Below are 21,401 nucleotides of genomic sequence, written 5' to 3'. Positions count from 1 at the left end.
AAGCACCACTTTTTCTTAAAAAGAGCACGATACCGAGAAGACGGCGGTGTTAGATGGACAGAAGTAAGACTGATAGCAAACTTGTCAAAAAGACCATGCAAATCTGCTCTCTTCTGTTCTCTCCTCCCCATACCTCTTTTGTCCTGTTCCTTCCTTTGTTTCTGGGTTCCCACATATGTCTTTACAGCCTCGCGGCCTGACTTAGAGTTTGGCGGACGGGTTACTCCGTGACATACGTGACGGATATCCATTCCTCCGTATTACAATCTTTATAGGCTATAATGGGATTGTAATACAGCAGACGGGATATCCGTCACGTTTGTTACGGAATAACCTATCTGCAAAATTCTAAATCAGGCCCTCAGGTTTCCATTGTTCTGAAGAAGGTAATCTGAGTACCATCCACTGAGGTATTATTTCCATCTGTTATTTACATCAGCCAGTAACTGGCACAACATAAACACAGGTTAATGGGAGTTTGCTCTCTCTCTCTCTTCTTCGTCTTTTACTCTATGTTCTCTTTCTTTGTGTGTTCTTCTCAGTGTTTTGTTTCTCTCGCTCCGCAGCCCTTCGTTTCTTTCCTCTATATCTACTCCCTTTCCCTGCTACCTCTTCCCACCAAGTCCCACGTCCCCCGCCTCTTTCTTTTTGTTCCTTCTGTGCCTCAGTCTAAATCCTCATATTTACTTTTCCTTATGCTGAACATTTTTCTGTTTTTTGTTCCCCTCTGTTGGAAATGGCCCTTTTTGCAGGGTTATCCCCAAACGTTTTGCCTTCTTCCTCCTATTTTTTTAGGTCTGTTTTTGATGGTTAATTGTCTCTGCGCACTTTACCACTGCCAATCAGCGCTAAAGTGCAAGTGCTCCCTTTAGAAATTGTAGTGTTGATTGGTTTATCCATGACTGGCATATTTGATTCACTAGTAAAGTGCACTAGAGGTGACCAAGGGCCTGTAAATCAAATGCTACTAGTGGGCCTGCAGCACTGGTTGTGCCACCCATATTAGTATCCCTGTCAACATGACTCAGACCTGCCACTGCAAGTGTCTGTCTGTGCAGCTTGAAACTGCCAATTCGACTTGGCAAGTGTACCCACTTGCCAGGCCTCAACCTTCCCTTTTACTACATGTCAGGCACCCCTAAGTTAGTCCCTAGGTAGCCCCATGGGCAGGGTGCAGTGTATGTTTAAGATAGGACATATATAAGTGTGTTTTATACGTCCTAACAGTGAAGTACTGCCAAATTCGGTTTTCACTGTGCAAGGTCTATCTCTCTCATAAGTTAACATGGGGGCTGCCTTTAAATATCATTAAAGCGCAGATTCCCTTTGAGAGCAGATAAAAAGATGGAGTTTAGGGTCTCTGAACTCACAATTTAAAAATACAGCTTTTAGTGTAGTTGGTTTTTAAATTGTCTGTTTGAAAATGCCACTTTTAGAAAGTAGGCATTTTCTTGCTTATACCATTCTGTGACTCTGCCTGTTTGTGGATTGTCTGTCTGGGTCAGTTTGACAGTTGGGCTGTTCACACCTCTCCTCTAGACAGTGACACAAAGCGGGTTGGGGTGTAGCCTGCATATCTTGATTAGCCATCTGTGATGGAGGGGAGGGAGGAGTGGTCACTCCCACCTGAAAGGACTGTGCCTGCCCTCACACAATGCTGTCTCCGACCCCCTAGTGAGTGTCTGGGGCCTGGCCTGGACAAGGAAGGATCTTGCAAACACTTGAGACTTTGCTTTGAAGTTTGGCAACTTCAAAGGCAGAACTGGGTATAATAAGAAGACACAAAACCCCAGACTTTTAGAATCATTCTGGAATCAAGAGGAACCTCTGGCCAGGAGAAGAGCTGAAGAGCTGAAGGAGGAGTACTGTCACTTCGCTGTGTTGCTTTGCTGGACTGGCCTGCAGTTGCTGCTTCTGCCTGGAAAGAGAGCAAAGGGTGAACTTTGCTGTGTGTCCTGCTTGAGAAAATTCTCCAAGGGCTTGGAGTAGAGCTTGCCTCCTGTTGGAAGTCTCAGGGACAGCAAAGACTTCAGTTTCCTCGACCTGCAGCACTGGGAACTGTGTGTTTTGTGCTGTTCAAGAGGAGAAACCACTGTGAAGCCGCCAATGACGCCGCTGGCCTGCACTGTGACCTGCCGATGCCACACGGAGTCGCATTGCCCCGCTTCGCACCATGACCCTGGTCTTCCCGACGCCGTCATCGGACTACTTCACGAGCCGCTGCTCGTACCGTGACCTGTGGGCCCCGCACTCCGGCATCGCCTGCTCACACCGCAGCCTGGGCATCCCCAACTACGATGCTCCTGCTGACACCGGCGCCGCTGCCTGCACCGTTGTCTGTGAACACTGCTCGTGAGGTACATGACGCACCGTCCCATCCCGCACCGCAGCCCCGGTCCACCGACACCAGCACCATCGACTCCTGTGTCGTCATCAGGCATCCTGCCTGCACCATGGCCTGTGGATACCCCTTGTGAGGGTCACAAAGCACAGTCTCGTCCCGCACCGCTGGCTTGGGCCTATCGACGACAGCGCTTCAGCAACGACGCGGCCGATGCCTGCACCGTGACCTGTGGACACCGCATGTCGCACGCTCCGCTTCACACCGCAGCCCTGGTCTCACCGACACCGCTGGATGCCGCCACCGAGCAGCTGCCTGCACTGTGACCTGTGGGCACCGCACGTCGCATTGTCCCGCTTAGCACCGCAGCCCCAACACCATCCACGCCGGTGCACCTGACTTCATCAGCCTGGAGTTCGATCTGCAACGCGTGTGACCTCAAGGGCCCGACGACTCCGGAACCGACACCGCGACATCAGTGACGCCCCTCTCCAGAGCTCACCGCGAGGATCACGACGGCCTACAAATCCAAGGTACTGTTTGCGGGTCTTTCCGACACCGCAGCTGGCCCTCAATGCCGCCATCGGCCTGAACTGTTGGTTTTGTTGATCACGACGCCATGATAGCCCCAGGTGGAGCTATCGACTTCAAGGAACTGTAGTTTTGAGTAAATCTTGCAGCATTCATATTTTTCTTACTGTACGTTGGTTTTTTATCGTATTTGGTCTTGTTTTATATAGATAAATTTTGGCTATTTTTCTAAAACTGGTGTGGTGTCCTTTTGTAGTGTTTTCACTTATTACTGTGTGTTATGTGCAAGTGCTTTACACATTGCTTCTGAGATAAGTCTGACTGCTCATGCCAAGCTACCAAGGGGGTGAGCAGGGGTTATCTGAGTGGGTATCTCCCTTATCCTGACTAGAGTGAGGCTCCCTATTTGGACAGGGTGCAAACCGACTGCCAGCTAGAGACCCCATTTCTAACACCCTTCTTTTCTCTATAATCCCTGTGATTGTTAAACCTTTTGGGATTCATCTTTCTTCTCTCTTTCTTCATTTTCCTTCCTTTCAAGACACAATGTCCACTTATTCGGGTCCACAGGGTTTTGGAAATGGCTTGTCTTTGAGGCTCAGAATAGGATATTCAGAAGACCTACCATATTTTTTGCACCACCACTATAACAGAGTTTCTAGCCAGTGTAGCCAATGTATTTTCATTCTTCTTTTTGTGTAAAAATGTCTGTTGGTTTCCTTAAATCTTGACGTGTCTTTTCGTGATTCTTGCTTTTCATTGCTTGCGTCTCGCGGTTCAGGTAAGACAATGGATCTCGCAGCCCACACTGGGCCTGGACCCACACCTGTGTTTTACACCCTTCTCTTTGTTAATTCTCTTTCACAATATACCAAGGGCCTGATTACACAAATATTGGACTAGGGCAAAGGTTGTTTTGCTGATCGCCTGATCAGGAAGAGAGCACATGATCTTTTCAACAGAACACATCACAGAAGAAGTTTGCGCCAGCTCAAAACAAATCCTTAAAACAAGATATACTGAATTAGCACAGTTTTTTTCTAGCGTTAAATAATAATGGTGCAGACAAATCTATTTTCCTTGATGTTTAAAATGTGCAAGAGGAAACTAATACCCTGATTTAAAGTCTAGCGGATGGGTTACTCTGTCGACCGTTGTGGATATCCTGTTCCCGATGTTACAAGGGCCCCATGCTATCATGCAGTTGTTGTATGACAGACGGACATGCACCATATTTGTGATGGAGTATTCTTTCCGCCAAACTCTAAATCATGCCCTAAGTGTGAGGCAATGTCAGGGTCCTCCATTGTAGCCAATAAAACCAACGAGGAATTAAACGACCTTTCGAGAAGGAGCTCGGGTTTACCTTCCAATCAGAACGGCATCCTAGATCTGCCAGACCAATGGGGTGACCCCGCCCTCCCACCACTTAGACCAGTGGTCTTCAAACTGTTTAATGCAGCGCCCCCCAGTTGAAAAATAAAAATCCTTGGGCCCCCCCTCAGAATTTTTCACAATTATTTTAGAAAGATGGCAATGTTTAAATAGGTCTAAACCTATTTAAACATTGCAGTTAAGTACTGTTACCTTTCTAAAACTGCAATAACATGCTTCTGCTGAAAACAAAGGCATGTTATCTGTATAATATTTCTTTTGGCCAGAGTTTGGCGCCCCCCTGGGATCACTTGAGGCCCCCCAAGTGCGGCCCGCCCCCCAGTTTGAAGACCTCTGACTTAGACAGTAGCTGGAAGCTTCCCCTGCTCTCTAGAGGCAACCTGAGTTTATCTGATTGGTCAGTTTCTATCCTCTTGTCAGCCAATGAACACCTTTGTTATATGCCCCCTAACCAGCAGCCAGTCCTACTTTAAGACTCGAGTAGCTACTAGGTGGTATTAGCAAGTGACAGCATAGGTAGTCATGAAAAGTGAAAGCGATGCCTTGAGAAGCAAACAGTGGGTCTAAAACACACACGCCGCTATAGCTGACAGTTGAATTTGGCACGCCTTCTCAGCACTATTCCATATTTAAAGCAGTGATTATTTTCATACAGATGTATTTGCTAAATGCTTGTGCAGCCAAATGCAAGAAAAAAGAATGTGGAATATTGACTGAGGAGAGTCAGCCTTTATACTGTTGCAGTGTTTATGATTCTTGCAGTCAACATAAGTGCTATCAGTAATGATAAATTCTCCATTTCAGGTGGATTGTATGTCCCAAGACATCAATGAACTTGGTAAGTTTTAACTTTGACTAAAAAAATATAAACCCAAGAGTATTAACTCTGATATAAAATAAAACGCAGACCATTATGCTGTAAATAGCGCCATCATGAATTTTACCAACAAAAGCTTTGTGAGCAGTGTGTGAGGAGGACCACAGAACAGTATAGCAAGAAACTTTAAAGATATTATTTAGAGATGGGAGGTAGCGTAAACCCTTTCAATTTTGGAGGCTGTTCTATGTCTGAATGGGGATTCACGGGTTGAATTTCCCGAATATAGGGATAACTGATAGTATGTTGGGGGATATTTTGCTAGAGATACCCCCCCATCCCGGTGTTTGAGTTTTCAGTGCCACCCAATTCTTCCTCTAACCCTACGTCTGTGGTTTGCCAGGTCTGCAACCACTGCTTAGTTTGGATTTCTCTTTAGCAAAGTTTCCTTCTTGAGTTGTGCAATGCAACATTCCATGATTTATTCTTCGCAGAAACATGTCGAATAAGATTTGAGAAAAACTTCCCTTTCGAAATCCAGGTGAAGCACAAACGTGCAGACATAAAAAACCTTTGGAGCGAGTGGAGCAAATCTGTCAAGATTCCTGCTGGTAAGATACCTTTTTCTAAACCTGGAAATAACATACAAGCAATTTCTGGTGTCTAGGGGCCCACTTCCAATTCTTAAAGAAACACTGTGCATTGATAGAACCTGTTGTTAGTAGTGTACATTCCATTCATGTTTTGCCATGAAACTGAAAACGTTTATAGACTTAATAAAAATATATAAAACGCATACAATTCTAATGTTAGTGATAGTGATGTTCAGCTTAGATTGCAATAAAAATGCAAGAAAAGTATTTAAGATTTTTTTTGTAAAACAAAAAGTTACATAAAATAATTAGGTTTAGAAATGTGTTTAAATAGTCAGATTTTGTATGAAAAAGTTAAATGGAATTTAAAAATGGAACACCCCTGAGCATGACTTGCTTGTTTAATATACATTAGTATTTTTAATGAAAAATTCAATAAAATGATTTACAGTAAACATGTAATTTAACTTTAAAAGAAAAACAGGGAAAAGGTTCTTCACATAGAAAATGGATGGATGTGGGGAAAAGATGCCATTTGAGAACCTAGTGAAAATTATTTTGTTAATGAAGGCATTCTCGTCTCATATGACACATACCTAGAAATAGAGTTTCACCTGCCTCACTCACTATTCCGCTTACTGCCAATGTTTCCTGTTCACCTCAGAACTATAATTTCAAATACAGGTTTGCAAATATTGTGATCTATTTGCCTTTTCAAATGTACTCCCAACTAACCATTAACCCAAACCATTAAAATATGTTTCAATAACTATTGTATTCAGTGAATAGGCAGATATTGTATAGTTGCTAAATGAGAAAGTGATATGAACAGATTCCCTAAACCACCCAATGGAATACTCAGCCGGTGGACAGAAGTCATTAACTGGACCCCATTAATTACTTCATTCCACTGGCTGAGTATTCGCCCCATGGATGTTGGAAACGCCAGCGCATGGATACACACTCTACCAGGTATTGCTATTGTGGCAAGATCGGAACTATCAGATTTGGTTAGAATGAAAATGGGACTCAAGGCACTTTATTCACTGTCTACGGCTCTTAAATTGGTCTGTCGTTGGCAGACAGAATCCTAATTAGGACTCTCGTGAATGGCTAAGGGAATGATTTAGATCTTGGCGGATGGAATATTCCGTTACAAGTGTAACGGATATCCCGTCCACCGTATTACACTCTCCATAGGATTAAATGGGATCGTAATACGGAGGACGGGATGTCCGTCACATTTGTGAGGGAGTATTCCCCTCCACCAGGATCTAAATCAGGCCCTCAGTGAACTCATCTTCTCATCCACTCAACCTTGTTTTTAATGTTTCTAAGTACCATAACATTTTGGCCAAAGAACTGATGTGTCCCAATTATATCTAACCGCAATGACTTTCTTTTATAGAAATAGTTGTTGGCCCAGAGCTAAATTACACTGTGGGGAATCCGAGCCAGAGTGGGCACCGGAAACTGGACCTCCATTGGAAGGTAAGGAGTTTCAGTTGAAAACCCCGTGTGGTGCTCTTAGGAACAAGTGGAGATGTGGGAAATGCATCTACAAAGGTCACACAAGCAATCACATAGTGGTGGCCTCGGGTGATGGTAGCTGGGATTAAGCCTGGTTGGGGGCGTTGGCTCTGCTAATGTCTAAATGAACATTTTTGGATTATGCAAAACTTCAATGGACAACGTTATTGTTTTGCTATAATTACTACCTTCTACAACCACATTTATCAAACTTCTACATTCTCTCCCTTTTTTTAACTCACCCTGTTCCTTCTTTCCATGCACCATCACTTGGTGGTCTAATACGCAGTTCCTCACATCACCATCCGCCTTGCTCAGCGTAATATCTGTTCAACCCAGCAGCCAGCAGTTAGCCTGGGTACAGCATACTCTTTCTTTCCTTGTTCTACAGCAGTATTAAAATTGTTAACCCTGATAGTGAGTGGGAAGCAAATACACCACGTATATGGGAACAAAATAAGTATTTACACCCATCTCTCACATCATTTTGTTATTGAAGTGGAAAGTTAGAGAACAACTTTTTAATCTGTTTTTTTTTTGTATGGTGGGAAGTAGCATTTATGCCATTTCTATGGGCTGGAGATGGACTGTGATCATTAAGAAGAAAATAAATTCATTATTTACGCAGCGTCTTCCCATTCCCCATATACAACAATTTATCTAGAATTTACACTGAAGTTAAGATAGAAGCTGGCAGTGTTGTTTTGCCAAGTTAAATAGACATTCTCCTACTCTGTCTGCATGTTTCTTCCTTTTAGAGCTTGATGGGGTAAAGGGAGTGTCTACATGAAACTAGGCAAGGTTTCTGCCAAGTACAGAGTTTGCCACTACAATACAATTTACTAAATTTCAGCTAAAAACCTTAACTTTTCTGCCCACCAATGGGAATCGTTCACCTAATGTTTCTTGGCAGATTTCGGTCATTTGATAATATTCTTTAAAATAAAAGGGAATGCGCCTATTAACTTTTATAAAGTTATTTCATAAAAAGAAATATATAGCAATACATCTATTTCAAGTGCTGATGATGTTTGTCATGTCCAGTTTCAATATCAGGATCATCAATTATACTTGATAAGGTAATTCAATTTGTAAAAACTAAACATTTATCTTGCAGGAGGCTGAAAGGGAAAAAGGTGACGTCGAGTACACCATCTCTGTCAAAATGGTTGCCTGTCCGTGTGAGGAAAACATATGGGAGCTCCGTGGAACAAGCCTTAGTGTGAACATATCAGAGACATCATATAATGTATCAATTTTTGCTAGAAACAGGGCAGGCTCAAGCCCAATGAACTTTTACATCATTGAGTCCCACCAAGAAACAGGTTTGTCCAGACTTGTCTTATTCTGAGCTGATAATGGAACCTGAAGAGGGGACTTGTGTAGTCATATAGCTGATTGTATATACTATATATGTATTTATCAGTGATGCAATATTCACATTCCATTGGTTGTTCCAGTAAAAGGTTTTGTTATATACTTTTACCTGAGCATAACATGAAATGCCTCCATTTCTTTATCACTTGGTCACCTATTCTCATGTTGGTGGACACACCACAAAACAGCTTTGCTGTAACGGTACGGCGACACGACAGTCCCGAACCTAGCCCCCAAATACCATAAAATATTTCTCTGTGGTAGGATAGCATGTCTGCCAGGATTGTGGATCCACTTCTCGCCGGTGGTCATCTCTCCGTTCGGTCCTGATGTGTACTCCGAAATGGTTCACAATCATGTTAAAGGCGAAAGAAGATCATGAAAAGCCCAAATCTCTATAAGCACCCATATGTTAAGAAGAGTGACCCCCGACAGAACACTGGTCGTATATTTACAATGTGGCGACCACAACATCCGCACACAGCTGTCTGCATATACGCACTCCTCTTCTCGTCTACTCATCTTTAACTTGCACGCCTCTGGTCTCTTTCAGGATCCCTCCACTGATGTTCCCCCCTTGTATTTTCCTAAAGTCCCTTTTCTGTCTCACTTGCTCTTGATCCTGGACATGACATTCTTTGTTGACGCCTTGACATCCTGCCCTTCCTGCTCAATGTAAATGTTTCCTCTTCCTCCAGCTAGATTCTCATTACAGTTTATTCACCACACTTCACCCCCAACACCAGTGCAGCATCATTTAGCAGGAATAATTAAATTTAATTAGGTTGCTGCTGTGATGCTTTGACCAAAGTAGGGTCTTAATGGAATCTGCTGGAAGGTAGCCTGAAAGGTGGAGGAGATGAGGTCTGTAGTTTGGAAGATATTAATATGTTTTCTCAGTTTATTGCCCTCTGTTATGTTCAGACCACTGATCTTACAGGCCGAAGCCTCAAAGGACAACTATGCATAGGAATATAGATTATGACATAATGCTGGGGCCCACATTTCTCCACTTTTAGAAGGAAACTTTATACCAGTTTCTATATTACCCCACTATGTACCAGACCAGTGATGTACCGATGTCCACAGAGTCTTCAGTGTGCGGCAATATATCCACACCACTACTATTATTTACTCAAGTTTTGAACCACAGTTTGAATTCCTCTATACACATTGACTCCCAGTAATTCTCACCCAAAGCAGACCGCACATGGCCCCAGTACGTAAAGCTCCAGACATATGTGTGCATTCACGTTGCCTCCAAGAGTTACTCATCCGTACCGACATAATCCTAGTATAAACAGTATCATTGCCATGCCACTTTCTACATTTTCCCCATTGTGTTAAGTAGCCATTGCCATTCCACTTACAACCCTGCCATTGCCTCCTACCAGCTGCCAGTGAAAAAGAAAAGAAGAGCGAGTGTGGTAAAGTTGTTTCTACTCCACTGTTTCTACATGTTCTACACATATATTTGTGAAGGTTGCAGCTACCCATGAGAACAAGAGCCCTGGACCATCCATCTTCCAAGGGAGGCTTGGGGAATGTTGGCAGGACAGGAGGTAGTTCAGGGCCGCTGGTGGGGCACGGTGGAGCAGGACTGCTCAGTGTGCTGCATCATTGGCATTGGAAAGCTGTCGGCACAACCACCTGGTGAGTGGGTGGATGGTTTGCATAGTCATCATAGGCCTTGGTGGATTGAGTAAGATTCCACAATAAATCTACTTCTTCTACTAGGATTTATTCCCCAGTCGCATCTACGCTCTGCGAGGTTAGATCTACGTGTTATATTTGGATCTTGAGCTATTATTACAACTGTGATATTTTCTTCTCTTTCCCCTCAATTTCTAGGACCGCCTTTTCGGGACATCAGTCTTTCTGGTACAGACACTGTCCAGGTGTTGTGGTGGGAGCCGAAGAAAAAAAGCTCTTCCTACTGTGTTGAATGGCATCCGGTGTCTGAGGAAAATATCCAACATTTGTGCAGTATAAAAAAGTTTGAGGTCAAAAACTTCACGCACAAAGGCCGAGGTAATACCACTACTACAATCCCGCCTCCCAGAACTGTGGCAAAGTAGCCAAACAACAACAAGTTATAGTTTTATCCTAGAACACCTGAGGGACTAGGTGGTCACAACAACTGTGGGTGATCTGGACCTCACAGGGAAAACATACAGGTGATAGTTAAGCTTAGGCGCAGCAGAGGAATACTTTAGACACACCCCTGTACACCTTAGGGGTCTCCTCAGGCACGGTTTAGATGATGGAGACCAATGAAAGTACGTAAAGGAATAACATTTGTAGCACAATATTAAAATGGACCACAAGGTGGTCTTGTTGGTGCTGTCGGCCATGTTCCTATCGTGCGTAGACGTGCTTCTATATATGTGCTGTAATTATTACTATTTTGTGATTTGCAATCAGAAAACAGAAGAGGATGCCAAAAAATAAAGCTGAGTAACCGGTGAACACTTGGAAAGAACTATAGAACAACAGGAAGAACGTTGACAATTATACTAGGCTTTTTGTATTTCAGTTGATCCAACGACATGTTACCGGATCGCGGTTTACCAATATCACACACCACCAAGCACCTGGAACATGAACGAAGAAGGCAAAAAAATATGGAAAACTCTTGGATCCACCTACTATTATAAGCGTAAGACTAACACTAAGATATATCAGGCTTAAATTAGTTCAAGAGCTATATCCCTGAATCAGGAGCGTAGTGTCAAGTGCAGCGGTGAGGCTGTGGGACTAGGCCTACCATAAAATTAGACGTATCTCTGAAGAGCAAAGTTAGTCTCATACTTTGATAAAATAACTTCAGATTCCCTGTTCTTAGTTAAATTAATAGTTGACAAAACAGGACATAGCAAAGTGTTCTTTGTCTCACGCACAGCTTTTTGCTGCCTCAGCCCAAGTTATTCATTACTTACGTCAGATAAACATACAAGGGAATGTAATTATTTCTGTCCCCCACTATTTAAATCCTTGACAAATGTCACTGTTACTCTGTCAGGAGTATCATGAGAACTACATCCCAATCTCGGGTACCTTCTTTGATCTGATTCAATTTGCACATTTTTCTATTTCACTTTGCATCAGTGATCTTAGAAATAACATAATCCTCAGTGTGAAGTAACATACCTAAATCTTCCAGGGCTTTATAGAAATCTGCCCATTGTAGGAAGAAAACACCCCAGAAACATTTTCAGCCCAATTGAGATAAATTTAAATGTACTTGGCGTTTGAAACTTGGCGTGCTGCATTGGTTATAATTCATGTAAAAGATATATTCAATAATTGATAATCTTTCACCTTGCTTTACCACTAGCTTCCCAAAACGATGTTCCAAGGAACGTCTCTGTGACAGGCATAAGAGAACACTCTGCTATTGTGATATGGGACAACGTCCTCATCGGTGAATGCCATGGTGTTTTGCAGAAATACAACATCACGATCTACCCTTCTCAGTCGAAAGACTCATCAAAAGGTAGTCAGTTTGCAATTGTTCGATTACATACATACACAGATAAATCTTCCCCATATATCTTAAACAAAAACTAATGCTTTACAATAAAGGACATACTGAGCAGTGAGATTTGCATAGGTGTAAAATATAGTTGACAATTTGCAGACAATTCTATGACACAGTCATAAGAAGGTGAGACACTCAAGCTTTCTCATACTTTTCATTATTAACAAAAGTCTTTTTTGCACTCTCCTACTAAATCACTTCATAGACTTGAAAACATAACAATGACATACTTGAGCACAGCAATTTTAAGGTGAATTATTTAATAAAAAATACAAACATTCAGCTCTTGCGTAAACTTTCACAAAACAGTGGCGTAGACTTGATTTCCTGCATTCAGTAATAATGGCATTCTAGTGTTTACATGTCTGTATGTGTCACTCCCACATGATGCCTCACTGTTTCCCCTTTATCTCCAGAGCTTGGTTCTGCTTGTTTTTTCAAGCTGAATTACACCATTTCCATTCCTGGTGGGGGGTAAATTGCCAACATGATTTTGGTAACAAGACAACCAAGTTCTTTACCTTTATCTGAGGCCATGGTAGCATCTCGTTCTAGCTCTGGGGTGACCGGTGACCCCAGCTGTACCCCAGTTGTATGCCGGGTTGTTTTTCCCACCTCTTTTTCACTTCTAACACCCATGATGTTCATAATTACACGAAAGTTTGGTTTTAAGGCATTTTCTTTGTCATTTTACAGGTGAGGTTGCCATGATCTCAAGGACAGTTCACAACTTCTCCAATCTCTCAGCTGGGATAGAATATACTGTTGAGATCAAGGGTGAAACAGAGTTTGGGGAAGAAACTGGAATCGCTCAAATATCTTTCAGGACCCTAAAACCAGGTAAAATGGAACATTACCATATGTCAGGAGATATAAAATTAAGATTGAAATAACTCCTGATTGTTTGCGAGAGTAATCCTAGACCACAGGTAGAAGAAACCATCTATGTGGGAGAATGATATCTCCCAGTAAGCAGGTGCCTCTGAAATTCCAATGGGTTTGGGGCAGAGAGAGTCACTTATATTCCTGAGATGCAAAAAGTCGGTGAAGAGGATTAAGACATGTTTCCTTTCTTCTTGGGGGGCCATAAATAAAAGCACCTGCATTGGGGTAGTGTAATTGGTAGACACACTCTTACGTTACAACACCACCTTTTTACATGTTTTGGCTTTATTCCAAAGATAAAGAAAGTTCAAGGGAACTTCATCAGGTCAACAATCTTCCCAAAGTGGACAAAAACACTCATTTTTTGTGGGGCCCTATAAAAACCTGTTTATTTAATTGGCATACACACTCTTCTATTTCATATCCATATAAAAGCAGAGATTTCAGGCAAAGCTTCATTTTTAAAAACTTTTTGCAGTCCAGTATTAGGCCTGTCCCAGTTATGATCATACACCAATCTTTTCCAGTTCTTTTAGGGTTGGCACTCAAATTGGGGTCCTGTATGGTGTCAACAGTTGTTGGCAACATATCCCTTCCAATTGGGGTATGATTATGCAGGATATTTTAACCTTCATGCCTACAGAAATTGGGAATACACTAACTCCACAATGTGAAACTTGAAATGCAGGCGGTGTATGGTTCTGCAAAACCTGTGTCCAATTGTGAATTCACTAGCTTAGTTTCTATTTGCATCTATATATAATGCAACAAACATACTTAGCTCAAGTAAGGAACCTTCAATTGTCACAATTTCTTTACCATCCAGGATCTTCAGCTCAGCCTTTTCCCTGTTGACTAACTTTTCAGACCAAACCTTTGTTTGCTTTTTTTGGTACATTCGAAGTAGAAAGAAAGTTAAGCACAATGATAAAAGGCTATGATCACATTCGGTGAACTTCTGAACAGGCTGAAGCAACAGAGGTTATTAAACTAACAATATTTCAGCTACCGGTTATCAACGTGTAATGAAAATAACAGGCTGATCTGCTAATTAGGTTTATTTCATTGTTGCATCAATTTTGCATTTTCTAAAATGGGCCATTTTGTTGAACTATAGAGTCATTTTTGATGGCAAATCACTAGAAAACTACACAAAACGAGGTTATTGGTTAACAATGATTTAATAAAAAAAAGATATAAATATCAAATTGAAAGTTAATACAAAATTAAATTGCAAAAAAAAGAAATTCCCCATGGACAGATAATGTCCAACTCAACCATAAGTTTCACAACCTGCTTCTTTCTCATTGGTAGATGAAGCTGCAGCTGCTTGGAAGTTGCCGGTGATTTGTATCGGTATTTTACTCGGCGTATTTACCACCGGCGGACTCTGTTTCATTGCTGTAAAAAGGTAAGATAATATCAAAGACCATTTACCTGGCTCACACGTGAACTGAATTACCTAAGGCCAATCAAATAAAATGTTATTGTTACCTTAACCAATTGGAATCATTTTATTGATCTTAGAGGATGAAAATCTCACAATTTATTACCAGTGTCTCACAGAGTAATCTTGAATGGGTTTTGCAGACAGAGCTTAATGGAACCATGGCACATTCTATACTGAATTTACATATTTCTCAGACATTGAGTTCAGTCCACCTCCATAAACTGGTGTTTTCACTTTTGACAGCCAAAAAAAAAAAAATAGCAGGTGTGTGAATCTGGGCCCACAAGAAGGGAATACTATCGCACAAACCCTCTGAGTAATTGGATACTCTGGGTAGAATTCAGAATCAATTTACATTTCTGCCTTTTCAAACTAGACTGTTATTAAGGTAGTGTTATACCAAGTTGGCAGAATTATTTTCCTCCTTCTTTGGGATTTTTTAATAAAACATGTTGCTAACTTTGGACACTTCATGTACTTGTGAAGCCTTATAAACTGGGTATGAAATCCTATAAAAAGTAGTTATTGAATAGGAGAAAACCTCTTCAAACATTACTTTCGGACAGAAGATTAATTTGCTGGCAATGTGATGAGCAATTTCAAGAAGTTGGACAGCAGTCAATATTAAACATCTCAGTCGGAATTTTAATTTTGAACACACCTGTGTTAAACCCAGTATGTTCCAATAATGTCTCAGTTATTGCTGTTCTCAGAAGCACCAATTGTGCAGGCTGTAGGCCACAACAAACCTTTAGAATTCATGACCTGAATTGGTGGTAGTCGTCAAGTAGAGGGAACCTGGGTACTCTAGGAGTAGGTGAAAGAGCTATAATGCACTATTGATACGGACAATAGTGACACCAGTTATTACAATGCTTTGAGACTTATAAATAGATTTAGTAAGTGCATGTTAATCGGATTATATCACACTCGTGGGTCCGTCACTTCTTTTACAGATGGGGGAGCCACCAGGTTTCTGGCACTGGAGACTCTGGGGGGACCCGACGCTTCATCAGCGGGCGCCAGCTTCACTGCATCAGGATCCCGCCCCGTTTAGGGCGGGACTTCCAATAATGATTTTTTTTTGCCCCAGTCTAGACCCGGCTAGATGAAAGTAGAAATGTACATAACTGTAACCTAAGTGCAGATAGAAAACCTCCTGCAAGTCAGTGACATTTCTTTTCTGTTTTGCAAAAAAAACAACAACAAAAAACAATTTGGGGTTTGGTCTGAAAAGCCAAAAAAATGCATATCATGCCACTGAGCTCTCAGTGTGACTGGAGGGCTGTCTCACGTGATTACCCTATTGCGGCTATATACGAAAGGCATTGTTAGTATTGTATTTTTTATTATAATGATATTGGTTATATTATTATTATAATAAATAATATTAATAGTTTAAATAGTTCAATAAAGTTCAATTTGACAGAAGCATAAATTGTATGATCTAGACCCCTACAACCACACCTCTCTCTCTCTGTATGTCTCTTTTCATGGTGTTTGTCTAAAAAGTTATCATGGTAAATTTATTTTTCCAGATTTAAGAAAATATTATGTCCTGAGGTGCCGACTCCCGTGGGTAGCGTAGCAGTAAAATTCTCCCAAGACGAGATGCGACAGGTAAACGTTTGCACCATTTTTCAGTGGCAACCATTTCATTTGTTTGCAGGGTTTGCATTCTTTTATCAAGCATTACACTTGAGATATCATGGGCCCAATTGAGAGTTTGGGGGACAGGAAACTTCTCAGTAAATGCAGCCAAGTACCCTGAGAGACAACCTAGTGGTACGGAACAGAAATAAAATTAAATATAACCCGTACCATGGGAGAAATTCCCATGGTGTCCAGGCCAATAGGTTTTTGCTTTTGCAGAAACAAACTTCAGCTTTGGAAGATTGTTTTGAAAAATAAAAGTTTGCTGAGCGGCCTGAAATATGATTCAGAAAACTTTCAGTGCCTTCAGAGGAGCCTTAGTGGCACCATCTATAGTAAGCCTGAGTGAGGATATACAGAATACATTAGAAGGGAAGGCCTATCTTATTGGCAGACCAATTCTAACTGGCGGTCCAAACTGGAGTGAAACATAACTGTGTTTTGGTCAATGTAGCCGAGATGATTGAATGCATCTTCCACGGAGAGGCAAATCAGCCATTCATCATACTGGGTTGGATATAACACAGCCACTGACTGAGGCACCGGTATCACTTCATTTCACAGTCTTGGAAATAAGGTAGCTAAATTAAATCTGCCCTGGTATGCGGAATGCGGAAAACAATTTATTGTAACAAGTTGATGAACACTCATATTTTTGTGTCCTTCAGGTTTGTGACCACAAAGAATTACTATATCCTACAAGATCTTCTGCCGGAGAGACTGTGGTGGGGCCACTCATCGTAGTGCCCAACAGGATCTCAGAAGTGTCTTTTGGGGATAGGCACCTGGTTGATTCAGAAGGTTCTTATACTGCAGCGAGCAAGGAGGGTGAAATGGGAAAAGGGGAAAACCTTGTAAACACCGGCCTGGTGTCTGAAAGTCTCGCTGAGCCGGAGGACCTGCTTTCCAGATACAAAACTCAGCAAGTTGTCCAGGGTTCACGGCCAATCTCATTATGTGAGACAGACCCTGATGCAGACGACCTCCCTTTCTCCTACCAGAGGCAAATGGTGCTGGCATCTGGGGAGGAGTTTCAGGAAGGTGACGAGGAGCTAGTGGACCTCATCAGTGTTCGAGCCGAAGCGAATATCGACGAGCAAACAATTCTGCACCTTCTCGACATTAAGGGTCTCTTTATTGCAGGGTCGGACAATTTCAAACCAGAAAACAAACTCAATGAGCAAAAAAATCTTTCAGAATTTGAGCAAGTTGAACCTGCTGTGTGATCCCTGAGCAAAAGGAGTCAGAATCTGCCAAATTTGGATGACTCTAGGATTGTGGAAAAGATTGGAGATCTGTGCGTCTTTCATTCAGTCTAAGTTGACTGTAAGCTGTTCGCGGAAGACTGCTGGAGTTACTGGCGCTCAGTATGAACGGTCCATTCCAGTGCAGACTCCATAACTGAAGGTATTATCGCAAAAGGATTTATTCTTTTGGAGAATCTAAATCACTGATTGTCAATACCAGGTGTATGGTTTAAGCCAGTGGCGAAGCAACTGAACCTTGCTGGATCATCTACTCTTGCCAAGGAAGAAATTTATGACTTAGAATCCATTTTACCACCTATGGGAATTGTGTAAGTCAAAACCTATTGTCATTTAGCGAGACAATGGAATTCTGGATATGAATTATTGATCCACAAGACACTGAAGTCAGCATTTGTTGTAGCAGTTGTGCGGAGGTTTCTCAGCTACCATGTTGATAAAATTGTCCATTTACTGCTTTTCTACGTATAAATGTCTTTGTGTCACTGTATGTACACTAGTAAGGATGATTGTCACACTTAAGGGTAGATGTACTCAGTGGTCACTACAATCAGGAAATGGGCTCTCAGTCACCACGCTAACTTAAGGGGTATACACTAATCTAAGAACAGGATGCATTACACCCCAATATAGCTCCAACGATGTCCTCAGAGCCTGCATTGCCTAGGAGTATTCGGTAGTTGTGAACATCTTCAATATGCATTAGTCAACATCCATGACCCGTTAGAAACAAACACAAAAATAAATTGACCATCTTTCGGGCAACTGGCTCAAAAGACTGTTCTAGCAAAGGGACCAATTATGCCAACAAACTAGGTCTGCCAGCTTGTATTCTGGCCACTGTTCCTTACGTACTTGTCACACTTGCTGTGCTCAGGCGACACAGAACATATACTAGAACAACGTTCTATGGTGCATAGAAGAACATGAAACAAAAGACTAACCTAACACGTCTTTCCACTTTAAGAATGTTCCATGTAAGCTACCAATACACATGGACACACTGAGAAATTAATAGATGACTAAAAACTTCATAGAACAGTACAAATATAAAGGCCCTGATTATGACTTTGGCGGCTGGAAAGGCCCGTCCGCCGAAGTTCCGACACCAGTGTGGCAGTTTCCCCACCTGGCCATTATGAGTTTCCCGCTGGGTCAGTGAGCGGACACTCAGTTTCTGTCCGCTGGCCCAGCGGGAAATGGCCTACAGCATTGTCTATGGCTTGTAATAGAGCCAGAGGCTATGCTGTAGTGCATAGGGTGCACCAGCACCCGTCGCAATGTTCACTGTCTGCAATGTGGTGTTACCGCCATGGAATCACTGGCGGAAAAGGGGGTCGTAATCCCCAGGGCAGCGCTGCTTGCACCTTTGCCCTGGTGGATTAGGACCACCAGGACTTCCCGGCCGACGTTAACTAGTAATCTGGTGTGCTGGCGGTCCGACTACTCTGCTACTGCTGCGGTCATAATATGGTGCTCGGCTGCCAAATTGGCAGCGGTCCGACCGCCACCGCGCCCACAGCGTGTCCCAAAAAGATTTATCAAATATTCACAACACATTGTACTCCGAATCCATCCTCTCTCACACCCAGGGAGATAGCAACACAATCCTACCAGAAAGTACCTTAAAGCCAGGAAATGGAAGGATCCGGGGCTCTTTTAACCCAACTCACTCAGGAATCCAAAATCTCACAAGTACAAAAAAGATTACTTTTACACCCTTGATTGCTTGAACCCTTGATTGCTTGCACCCTGACAAATACACCAGGACATGCGAACTTGGCTTTTGAAAATTGCACTTATGGCGTAAAAAAATACACTTTTAACTGTAAAAGTAGAGGGCCACAATGCAGAAAAACCTGTGCAAAAGAGGGAAAAAGAGGATGTGCAATTACCGCCACGGTACTCGCCAGTAGACTTTGATGCTAGCTTGTTGGAATGCAGCCACAACTCAGGTTTTTTAGTTTAAGGTTTATTGTCACCAAGGGCTGCATACCAAGCAGACACTGAAAATCTCAATGGGGCTTTACCGCCGCGGTCAGAATGCCCCCGGAAGCACCGCCAGCCTGTTGGCGGTGCTTCCGCGGTCATTGGCCCTGGCGGTCCATGAACGCCAGGGTCGGAATGACCCCCTGAGTGTATTCAATCTGGAGTCCGCCTGGATGGGTTGACTATCTAGATTAATTCGATATATATGAATTGTATCCAGATTCTTGTGGGGATAAGTGAACTGTAAACAAATTCATCTGGAATACGTGAACTGTGTCCAGATTCATCCAGAATAGTTTAACTTTATCTGGATTCATTTGGGATGTGTGAATTGTATCCAGGTTCCTCTGGGATAATTAAACTGTAAACAAATTCACCTGGAAAATGTGAACTGTATCTGGATTCATTCAGGATATGTGAATTGTATCCAGATTTGTCTGGAATAAGTGAATTGTAAACAAATTCACTTGGAATATGTGAACTGTGTCTGGGTGCATCCAGAATAGCTTAAGTGTATCTAGATTTGTTTGGGATATGCGAATTGTATCCAGATTCCTCTGGGATAGGTGAACTGCAAAACAAATTCATCTGAAATTATTGAAATTGTATCTGGATTAATTCGGGATATGTGAATTGTATGCAGATTCCTCTGGGATAAATGAACTGTAAACAAATTCACCTGGAATATGTCAAGTGTATCTGGATTCAGCTATGAAAGGTTTGTATAGAGATTCATTTGGAATATGTGAGATGTATCTCGAATGCCTCTGGGATTAATGAAATGTAAGCAAATGTATCTGGAGTAAGTGAAATGTATCCATTTTCAACTAAGATGGGTTAACTGTATCTGAGGTCATTTGGGACATGTGAATTGTTTCTAGACTCCTTAGGGGTAAGTGAACTGTAAACAAATTCATAAGGAATTATTGAACTGTATCTGAAGTCAGTCGGTATAAGTAAACTGCAAACACATTCCTCCGGAGTCTGCAAACTGCATTTGGATTCAGCCGGGATAGGTTTACTGGATCTTGATTCTTTTGGGATTTGTAAATCGTATCCATATTTCTCTGAGATAGGTGAACAGTACACTAAGTCAACTAGAATAGGCGAGCTGTATCCGGATCCTTGAAGGATAAGTTAACTGTGTCATTCAGGAGAAGTGAATTGTATTGGATTCCTTCGGAATAAGTGAACTGTAAACAAATATATCTGAAAAACGTGACCTGCATCTGGATCCAACCAGGATAGATTAACTGGATCTAGGTTCATTCAGGATAAGCGAAGTGTATCTGGATTTATCTGGGATTAGTAAACTGAATTACGTTTTGGCCTAGGGCAGGGTTCTGCAAAGTCGGCCCTGGAGAGCCGGGTCCATGCCAGAAATTTAGCATATCCACATGTAGAAAAATTTTGATTTCTGAAACATCTTTTTTCTAAATGTGGATATGCTAAAAACCTGGCATGGACCCGGCTCTCCGGGACCGACTTTGCAGAACCCTGGCGTAGGGTAATATTTTCTGGGCACTACGGCGGATACCTGTAGTGATGGTGAACAAGCAATTAGCAAGAGCCGAAGCGTGTGTTGTTTTTCGTCACTGATGTTAGGATCATTATTTCTTGTGCTGTGGATGTGTGATTGGTGTTTCTGTGAACCTAAAGATGAAATGTTCTTTTTAAAAACACCCATGCTTATCCTGCATAAAGACGTGGGAAACCAAGCGCTTTGTGTTTGAAGACTTTTGGATTTTCCACAGAGTGATCTGGGGGAAGAGGTGGGTCCTGAGTTGTTTACTGAGGGGTAGGTGGTGGAATTGCTTTTACGGTGTGCAATTTGCTTTGTCCAGGGTTCTACTGCCTGGTGGGTGGAAGCAGGGGTGGTTACTTGCTGGGGTGTGGGTACAGGGTTCCTCACAAACATTATACATGTGCAGAAAACCTCTGGGGTGTAAAGGAAAAGTTGCAGAACTTTCCAGAGAAGTAAAAACACACAAATCTAGAAAGAGGTGGATTCTTGGAGAGGACACCTTTGCAAAA

General features: G+C 42.2%; 1 protein-coding gene and 1 long non-coding RNA gene across 2 annotated transcripts in view; both read left to right on the top strand.

Annotated features, from left to right (window-relative positions):
• Nucleotides 1-12,154, top strand: part of IL12RB1 (interleukin 12 receptor subunit beta 1) — a 47,998-nt gene extending 35,844 nt beyond the window's left edge. The window contains exons 2-8 of the mRNA XM_069215888.1: nucleotides 5,072-5,105; nucleotides 5,579-5,695; nucleotides 7,086-7,168; nucleotides 8,325-8,532; nucleotides 10,436-10,615; nucleotides 11,121-11,243; nucleotides 11,922-12,154. Coding sequence (XP_069071989.1) covers nucleotides 5,072-5,105; nucleotides 5,579-5,695; nucleotides 7,086-7,168; nucleotides 8,325-8,532; nucleotides 10,436-10,615; nucleotides 11,121-11,243; nucleotides 11,922-12,154 — 978 coding nt within the window. The remainder of the gene's footprint in view (nucleotides 1-5,071; nucleotides 5,106-5,578; nucleotides 5,696-7,085; nucleotides 7,169-8,324; nucleotides 8,533-10,435; nucleotides 10,616-11,120; nucleotides 11,244-11,921) is intronic.
• A 671-nt stretch (nucleotides 12,155-12,825) lies between these two features.
• Nucleotides 12,826-16,082, top strand: LOC138268314 (uncharacterized). Its single transcript, XR_011199972.1, has 3 exons — nucleotides 12,826-12,965; nucleotides 14,325-14,421; nucleotides 15,999-16,082. It is a non-coding gene; the product is annotated as an uncharacterized lncRNA (long non-coding RNA).
• Nucleotides 16,083-21,401: the final 5,319 nt, after the last annotated feature.

The sequence above is a fragment of the Pleurodeles waltl genome, chromosome 12 (assembly GCF_031143425.1).
Source record: "Pleurodeles waltl isolate 20211129_DDA chromosome 12, aPleWal1.hap1.20221129, whole genome shotgun sequence".
Taxonomy (NCBI): Eukaryota; Metazoa; Chordata; class Amphibia; order Caudata; family Salamandridae; genus Pleurodeles; species Pleurodeles waltl.
The sequence above is the reverse complement of the archived record's forward strand: the minus strand, read 5'-3'. Positions and strand labels throughout refer to the sequence as shown.